Source organism: Triticum aestivum, chromosome 7B, assembly GCF_018294505.1.
Source record: "Triticum aestivum cultivar Chinese Spring chromosome 7B, IWGSC CS RefSeq v2.1, whole genome shotgun sequence".
In the NCBI taxonomy this organism is placed as follows: domain Eukaryota; kingdom Viridiplantae; phylum Streptophyta; class Magnoliopsida; order Poales; family Poaceae; genus Triticum; species Triticum aestivum.
The window spans coordinates 65,589,934-65,599,358 of NC_057813.1; the positions used below are offsets into that span (position 1 = coordinate 65,589,934).

The following is a 9,425-nucleotide window of genomic DNA, read 5'->3' on the forward strand; positions in this document are numbered from 1 at the left end:
CGGCCCCGGGACCTGATGGTTTACCTGTAGCTTTCTTCAAGACGTTCTGGCCTGCCATCAAGCATGAGGTCATGGCTCTCTTTGAGGAATTCTACTCTGGTACCATGGATTTGGGGCGCCTTAACTATGGTGTGGTGACCCTCATCCCCAAGGTCCCGGGTGCCGCCGATATCCGCCAGTTCCGCCCCATCACAGTTATTAATGTGATCTTTAGGATTCTGGCGAAAGGGTACGCCAATAGGGTGACCCTCCTTGCGGACACTATTACCCACCCGAACCAATCCGCCTTCATTCAAGGCCGATTTATCCTGGATGGGGTGTTGGTGTTCCACGAAGTGCTCCACGAGGTTCGTCTGAAGCGCCACAGGGCGGTCTTCCTTAAGCTGGACTTCCACAAAGCCTATGACACGGTCCACTGGCCGTTCCTGAGGGAAGTCCTGCTTCGCAAGGGCTTTGACGATCGGTGGGTGACCCGCGTCATGCAGCTCGTCTCCTGCGGCCGGACTGCGGTGAACATCAACGGCGAGATTGGACCCTTCTTCCCTACCCTTTGTGGGTTCGGCAGGGGGACCCCTTCTCGCCGTTCTTGTTCAACATGGTTGTCGATGCCCTGGCCGCCATCCTAGTTAAGGCCACGGCTGCGGGGCATATTCGAGGCTTGGTCCCGCACCTTGTTGGAGGGGGAGGGGTGACCCTTCTCCAATACGGGGATGACACCATTATTATGACGGAGGGATCCGCCCTCGAGATTTCCAACCTGAAGTTCCTCCTTCTGTGCTTCCAGCAAATGTCGGGCCTGACCATCAACTTTGACAAGAGCGAAGTGATGGTGCTCGGCTACCCCGACGAGGACGCTCAGTCCATTGCCGATCGGCTTAACTGCCGGCTGGGATCTTTTCCCACGACCTATCTGGGGATCCCCATTAGTGACTCGCGCCTCACCGTGGCGGACCTCCGCCCCACGGTGACCCGTATGCAGCACCGAGTTGAGCCCTGGAAAGGGCGTTGGCTGTCGAAGGCGGCACGTGTGATCCTTATCAACTCGTCGCTTGCCAGCCTTCTGTGGTTCCTCATGAGCTTTTACAGCCTTCATGAAACCCTTCATCAGGAGATCGCCAAGTACCAGGCCAGATTTTTCTGGGCTGGCGAGGCAGGCAGACAGAAATATCACATGGTCAGCTGGCCAGACATCTGCAAACCCAAAGACCAGGGTGGCCTTGGGATTTTGTCCTCTCGGCGCATGAACATCGCCCTCCTCACCCGCTGGCTATGGCGCATTGCCAATGGGGAGGGAGGCCTTTGGTTGACTATCATTCGGAACAAGTACCTGCGTGGCCAGCCTCTGGCGTTTTGCCAGCGCTCGGGCGGTTCCCAGTTTTGGCAGGCAGTCGTCCAGCTGCTTCCAGTCCTGAGGATAGGCACCTCCATCTCGGTGGGCTCTGGCGCCTCGACCTTGTTTTGGCTTGATAGGTGGCTAGGGGACTCCCCCCTGACCGCCCGGTTCCCCATCCTCTTCGACATTGTAGTTGACCCTCGGGTCTCGGTCGAGGCGGCCCTTATTGACTTAGGGCGCCTCGCGTTTCGTCGTCCTTTTGGCCCTGCCGAGGTGGATGCTTGGGATGTCCTCCTCCAGGACATCGCCCTGTTGCCTATGGACGTGGCTGACTCTCCGGATGCCATCTCCTGGCGTCTGGATTCCTCAGGCCGCTTCTCCACCAAGTCCCTTTACGCGGCTATTGCCCCATCAGTTGCCCCGGAGCCATTCGGCCTTATCTGGGACATCCGCCTCCCACTTAAGATCCGGATCTTCTTGTGGCAATGGATCCGCGGCCGCCTACCGTCCGGCGTGGAGGTCCTCAAGCGCCATGGGCCTGGGGATGGGATGTGCCCCCTATGTGACACGGCGGAGGATGCCAATCACATCTTCTTCTCCTGTTGCACGGCACAGTTCCTATGGGCGTGTTTTCGCGAAACGGTTGGGGGACAGTGGTGTAATAACAACTTCCCCAACTTGCTTGCGGAAATCCAGGCCTCCCCTCCACGCTACAGACATATTAGATGGCTGTGCGTTGGGGTGCTGGCTTGGACGTTGTGGACGGTTCGCAATAAGCTTGTCATTCAGAAGGTGCCTCTTCGACGTGCGACTGACTCCATCTTCAAAATGTGTGGTTACTTGCAGCTCTGGCGGCCGCTTAGCCGCCCTCCGGACCGGGATGCCATCGACAGACTCCTCTCCGACCTTCGTTCGTTGGCCTTCCGCCTGGCTCCGCCGCTCCCGCCGCCTCCCCCGGAGCCCGACTAGAGGCGTCTCTCTCCCGGCGTGTGTGCCGCTTTTTGTGTGTGTGTTGGGCTTGTTGAGCTGTGCCCTCAGCACTAACCCTTGATGCTTGTTTGTTCCTGGACTGTGTGTGTGTGTGTGTGAACCTTGTGGATGTTGGCTTTGGCATTGGCTTTATCTATAAAGCGGGGCGTGAGCCTTTTTCGGTAAAGCTCACGATTTGCAATGGCTGACGCCCAGGTTAGTGTATACGTATTGGGATATCTCATCTTATTATCCATCTACGTGTGCCCATGATTTATAAAATTTGATGCTACTAGCTGTGTGACTATATATATACTTCAAAGTCTTCGACAATGCTAATATTGGCTATTTTTGTTAAGGATAAATTCTAAAGAACATATATGCTTTACTGATTCATACTGATCCAAAAATATGACAAGTTCTTTCATGGATGAGGCCAATAGGAATAACCTAATTAAAGCTGTAATTGCAGGTCACTCTTGAGCAGTTAACATATATGTTTTGCTGAAACAAAGCAATAAGCTGAATTTTGTCCATCTAATGCTTCCATACTGGGTTTGGTTCTGAGAATATAGTTTAGCTCTTGCACCGTACCTGATTTAATTACATGTGGTGTACGACTTACAGTACTTGATCTTCCAAAAAAAAGATAAGTCCTTCCTTTTTTTGAACAATCTTAAACAAAAATAATTGAACAATTGACAAGTCCTTTCATCGATGAAGCCATTAGGAATAACCTAAAGTTGTAGTTGCAGTTCACTCTTCAACAGTTAACATATATGGCTGAAAACAAAGCAGTATAAGTTCAATTTGGCCCATCTAATCAGCTAAGCTTTTGTTTTAATATTACTGCCAAAACGATGGCATAATTTCTGTAGATTATTAGCATTTGTTGTTGTTACTGTGTAGAACATTATGTTTGGGTATCTCTCTGCTGGAAACGAGTTATTGCTATACAATTGGTTGTACTATTTTGAAAGCAATCTTGGTTTCTGACTGTAATTAACCTCTGCTTCTTTGATTCGTAGCTACCATGTAGCAATGTCATGTATTGACCAAATCATATAGATTCGGTGCCTTTATTAAAAGTTTGTGATGATATGCCATATTCATATATTTAAGTGCCCTAAATGTGTCCTCGATTTTTATTCTCCTCATTTCTAGATTAACTCAATATTTATACCATATATGTTGCCCTAAAATTAAAGCCCCTCTTTTTGTTCGTCTGAAAATTGAGAAATTGGTTAAACCAAACAACCATCAAATTTTTCTATTGATATGAGATCTTTCTAAAAATACAAGGTTGATCTACAGTCGTGTGGAATGACTATTCATATTTCATATTAATTTACCTTTTTATAGGAGTTTGTTAAGACTTATTTTTTTAGTTTGTTAACTTAATATATCGCATGTTCATATATATTATAAGAGGCATATTGCTTATACGATTCGTTTATGTCATTATTTAGTTCTAAATTATTCCTTGATTTATCTACAAGTATAGTTTTTACAATAGAATGTCATCTTGCATCTAGCTAAATTATTAAGACGCCATATTCGTTGGACTCATTTTAAAAATTACTACCATTTTATTATAAAAATAGACGAGATTTGACAACTTACTACCATTTGATTATAAAAATTAGACGGGCGCAGCAACACGCGTCTATCATGGTCTAGTAACTTTATATAGTCGGTTGGTTATACTGCCCCAACGTCTTTTATTTAGGAACGGAGACAGTATTAACCATGCTCTAAGTGAAGAATTATTGTGATCTAGTCGAGAGTAGTGTTGACTCCACGTGGCGCAATCTCCACAAGCAACCAACGGCTCTCCGTCGCGCGCGCCCTCCCTGCAGCATCCGCATTTGCGAAAAAACAAAATACCCAAGAGGATAACATGCAAAAACCAAAGCCTCGCAAGAACCGCTCCTTCTCCCTCCACTTCTCATGGAGCTCGCCCTCCCTCCCTTCCCCTCTCTCCTCCCCAAATCCCACCACCTCCAGCCCCAGCCGCCCTCCCGGCCCCGCCATGGCCGCCTCCAAGAACCGGTCATGGCGCTGGCCCAAGCTCCGCCGCCCTGGCTGGCGCTCTCGCTTGACGAGGCGAGAAGCGTCCACGTCCCTCACCACGCGCGGCCTGTCCAAGAGACAAGAGCTCGCCCGCCCACCTCCTTCGCGCGCGGGGAGCCCCGGTTCGTCTCGGAGACCAAGCTCATCACGTTCCACTCCTCCGCGGGCCGCCTGGGCGCCGCCCGCGAGGTGTTCGACGGAATGAGCCACAGGGACCTGCTCGCCTGGTCGGCCATGATCGGCGCGTACGCCACCAGGGGCATCTTCCATGAGGTGCTCGCGCTCGCGGTGAGCATGATGGGGGAAGGCGTGCTCCCTGACAGGTTCCTGATCACTCGGATTCTGCAGGCGTGCGCCTACGCTGAGGACCAGAGGCTTGGGAGTGTGCTGCACTCCATGGCCATCCGGAGAGGGTTTATGGGCAGGGTGAAGGATGTGCCTGTGGGGAACTCGGTGCTGGTGATGTATGTCAAATGTGGAGAACTGGGGCGTGCGCGCGCGGTGTTTGACAAGATGAGGCGCCGGGACCTGGGCACATGGAACTCGATGATCTTTGGGTGCTGTCGGTCTTGCGAGTGGGAGGAAGCGCGGAGGCTTCTTGATGAAATGAGGCGGGAAGGGACAGAGCCAGGGGTTGTCACATGGAACACACTGATTTCGAGCTATGCTAGGTCTGGGGATCTTGATGTGGCCGTGGACCTGCTGGGACAGATGGAAGAGTGTGGAGTAGAGCCAGATGTTGTCACGTGGACAAGCCTTGTGTCAGGTTTCGTTCATAGCGATAGAGGGGATGAGGCACTTCAGTGTTTTATCCGGATGCGTGTGGCTGGAGTGGAACCAAATGGCATGACAATTGCATGTGCCATCTCAGCTTGTGCGAGTTTGAAGTTATTGAGACAGGGAAGCCAGCTCCATTGCCATGCGATTAAGATTGGGACTGTAAACAATGTTTTGTCTGGGAACTCCTTGGTTGACATGTATGCTAAATGTGGCGAAATAGTCGCAGCATATAGAATATTTAATGAGATACCCGAGAAGGACATCTTCTCCTGGAATTCAATGGTTGCAGGGTATGCACAAGCGGGATACTGTGGCAAGGCATACGAACTCTTCTGCAAGATGGAAAGTTATGGTATCCAGCGCAATGTGATAACCTGGAATACAATGATATCAGGGTACATACGGAATGGGGACGATGAGAGAGCTTTTGAACTATTCCAGACCATGGAAAGTTATGGAGTAAAAAAGGACACAGCTTCCTGGAACATACTCATTGCTGGTTCAGTGCATAATGGATATTTTGATAGAGCCCTAAGAATATTTTGGCAGATGCAATCAGTTCTGATAAAGCCCGACTACATTACAATCCTAAGTATCATCCCAGCATTCGCAAATCTGGTGGCAGCGTGGAAAGTAAGGGAGATCCATGCCTGTATTTTTCACCACAACTTAGAAATGGATGGGAAAATCGCAAATGCGCTTATTAATGCATATTCAAAATCTGGTGATCTTGCTGGTGCTTGTGCTGTTTTTGATAGGCACTCATCAAGGAACACTATTTCATGGAATTGCATCATTGTTGCACATTTGCTGCATGGGTCTCCAACTAAAGTAGTGGATTACTTCTTTAAAATGAAGCAACAAGGTGTACTGCCAGATCATACAACTTTGACAGCTGTTATCAGGGCCTACGGTATGGAGGGGATGGTATCTGAAGGGAGAGAAATATTTCTCAATATGGACAAAGACTATAATGTAACTCCAGATTTAGATCATTATGCAGCAATGGTAGACCTTCTTGGACGGTCTGGGAGACTGCAAGAGGCATATGCAATTATTGATGAAATGCCACTCGCACCCAATTTAACACTGTGGGAATCATTACTAACCTCAGCAAGAATGCATGGAAATGTAAGGCTGGCACTACTGGCGGCTACAGAGATGTCGATGATTGAACCCAATGATCCTAGAATCCAAGTCGTGGTTTCTAGTCTGCAGGATCTTGCTGGACAATCTTTTGATGTGCCAAAGGTGACAGTACACAGCAAGGAAAGAATGTTGGGTGGGGTTGAGAGTTGTTCAACAGAAATCAGAAATATGGTATATTTGTTCTCAACTGGTGATAAGGTTGCCTCGGAGCATGAAGCAGCTGAATTAAAAGTGATGATGATTGAGATGGGACCCTCTATGCTTAGCGCTGGTAATGGAACTCTAGAAGTGGAAGAAGAGAAGGAAGAAGTTGCAGGAATCCATTGTGAGAAATTAGCAATTATTGTTGGGATTTCTAATTCTCCTCACTTCAGAAGCATACGGATAATCAAAACTGCAAGGATGTGTAACCATTGTCACACCTTCGCTAAGTTAGTTTCGAAGAAGTATGGGCGTCAGATACTGATCAAGGATCCGAAGTATTTGCACAAGTTTGAGAATGGTAATTGCTCTTGTGATGATTATTGGTGAACTCAACTGGTATAAGTCAGCTGGGCAAATGAGGCTGCCAGGTGGCTAGACTGAAATGTTCCAGATATATGAATACAGCCAGCTAACTTTATGAACAGTGTTGTTCATCATATTTTTAGATCACATACCTCAGCAAGAGGTTGCATTGTATTTGAATTTCATTGACACTGAATATGGCCTCAACATTAATATAAAGGTAAGAGGTCGTTGCAACCTTGTTTTTTCACAAGTTATTCGGCTTGTTCTGACACAGTTCACCATTCTTGTATAGTTGACACTTGGCACTCTTGGGAGTTAGCCTTTCCAGGAATTCTATCTCCGGATAAAACATTATTGCTCTGGTATCATTAAAACAAAGCCATTCAGATGATACATGCTCCCAGCATTAGTGAATTCATTGTAAACGAATTGGTAGAACAGATCACTGCAAGTGGCACAACATACAAGATTATGCTTATAATTCAACCACATATTGAATGGCTGCATGCCTCTATGCATATGATCAATGGGATTCATCGATGATCTCCAGTAAGTTAATTCTACCAAGCACCATTTTCGTTTCAATATATAGGACAAATTTCTTCTTCAGTCTTATTTGAATGTATAAGGTGTGCATCAATTAATAATCCTCTCATTTCTGCTCAATATTTTCTCACTTAACGTACAAGAGACTATTAGAAGATAATATCCTTAATTCTGATGTACCTAATCAATATATGCCTTATAGAAGGGAAAAGAGAGAATACACATCATATGCTATTATTATAATTAGGTCATTGAATGGAAATACCCAGTGGGTCTCGGGTGCCAACGGACCTGAACTTTCACTTAGTTATCTGCTTACGCGTTTAGGGGGACAGGATGTCAGAAAGGAAGCTTGGAAAGTGGGCCTCTATATTTTCAGAATCATGTGAATCTACATATCGCATGAGTAAATCCAATCAAGATTTATTGAATCTTTGGATGGTTACCATCACATGCATAAGTGGTATTTGGCTTCCATTTGGAAGTTATAGCAAGTTCGAAATCTCAGGGAACAACTTGTCATGTTTAAAATTAATGCTAGCTATTTTGATTATTTTTTTTCTATGGCAATACCAGATATGCTCTTCCGGTTAAGAAAAAATACCAGAGATGTTCCTATCTGATTCTCCCCTTTCTATGTGAATACTAATTTCATATTATTATCTGCAGACTCAGAAGCAATACGACCTTGAATGATGATTGGCCTCACTAGAGAAGCTTTCATTAAGCACCAGGGCACTGCTGCTGCAAATGGAAACAACCTACAAAGTTTTTTGCCATACCATAAACCTTACTGATACTGAATTAGTAAGGTACTGCAGCTATTGGCTATATTTGTTGGTCTATCAAATATAGAATCTATACTTGGTGCTTCCCCTCATTTCCCCCTCTTTTGATCACCCAATTCAGCTGAAATTATTTATGGGTGTATCCTGCCAAACTGACCCAATATTCAAGGTAACGACTGTACTTACATATGTTGCAGCGTTTGTAAATTCAAGAAAAGAGAAACATGCACCTTCTGATACGAGAATTATAACTGAGAGTTATTTGTAAATTCTTGCAGAATCTGTGTTCCATTGAATCATCTCAGGTGCTTATTCATGTCGCTTTGTTTTCAAGCTATGCTGTACAACCCTTTGTGTTGTATTAATGATCAGAGAGCTAACTTGGTCTCAAGCTCAGAGCAATGTCCTTGTTTAGAAGAAGTGAATATCACCATCTCTTTCACATGGCGCCTTCTTTTTTCCATTTTGCTTTCTCAATTGTCAATTTAGTGAACCGAAGGGTAAGCAGGAGAATTATTCAATTTGACTTTGCATTCACCGAAGTGGTACTTTTGTGTGTGTGGTTGGGGGAGTCTGTCAGGAACCATGTCTGAGTATCAATCACAAATAAGACAATTTTTCAGATCTGTACGGGTGCCCCTCTCCTCTTTAGGTTTACACAAAATTTGCACACATGTACTGTATGAAACTAAATGTATATTGGACGTGAAGTTTCTGCACATGAGCACATATGCGCCCTTTATCTGGGCGGTTGAATAGAGCATCAGGATGTGCTGCATTTAATTCTGGGCGAGATATGGGTCCGCTCATAATGATGGAGATGTTCATATACGTACGCTGTGACTTCTGGGCTGTGGGTCAGGATTGTAACAGATGGACGATCACTGTGGATGGTTGGAAGCAGGGCTGTGGCTCATGACGTCATGCCCCTTCCCGATCCGTGGATCAGGAAACATGCTTTCCAGCTACTGGGACAGAGCCGTAGTAAATGTGGGTGGCTGGGTGGTGTCGTCTCCTACCTCAGGCGGCTGGATTCTTCCATTAGCGAGAGCGGTCGTCTCGGTGGCGCACCTTCTGCGGGAACAAGACTGCCACTGCCGGTGAAGATGAAGTTCTTGATGCAGCCGATTAGAAGGTGCGAATCTGAACCATTGGTATATACTGCCATTTGAGTTGTGTTTCCATTGAGTAAGATTGATCTTCCATTACCTCATGTCACTAAGCAGATTTAGCTTGCTAGAGGAGGTTAACGATAGCGACATCCCGATGGAGCCGCT

General features: G+C 46.5%; 1 protein-coding gene across 2 annotated transcripts; it reads left to right on the forward strand.

Annotated features, from left to right (window-relative positions):
* Positions 1–4,156: 4,156 nt before the first annotated feature.
* On the forward strand, positions 4,157–8,774 carry LOC123155682 (pentatricopeptide repeat-containing protein At1g19720). 2 transcript variants are annotated; one of them, XM_044573837.1, is made up of 5 exons: positions 4,157–7,031; positions 7,107–7,363; positions 8,030–8,172; positions 8,270–8,317; positions 8,427–8,774. In XM_044573837.1, the coding sequence occupies exon 1, from the start codon at positions 4,253–4,255 to the stop codon at positions 6,833–6,835; it is 2,583 nt and encodes an 860-aa protein (XP_044429772.1). In that variant the 5' UTR covers positions 4,157–4,252; the 3' UTR covers positions 6,836–7,031; positions 7,107–7,363; positions 8,030–8,172; positions 8,270–8,317; positions 8,427–8,774. The 2 variants fall into 2 exon arrangements, with proteins under 2 accessions (XP_044429772.1, XP_044429771.1); XM_044573836.1 differs by having other exon boundaries at positions 8,030–8,317.
* The last annotated feature ends 651 nt before the right edge of the window (positions 8,775–9,425 follow it).

Bases quoted from the DNA above. Each gene is read 5' to 3' on its own strand.
- LOC123155682 (XM_044573836.1), top strand. From the start codon at position 4,253: ATGGAGCTCGCCCTCCCTCCCTTCCCCTCTCTCCTCCCCAAATCCCAC.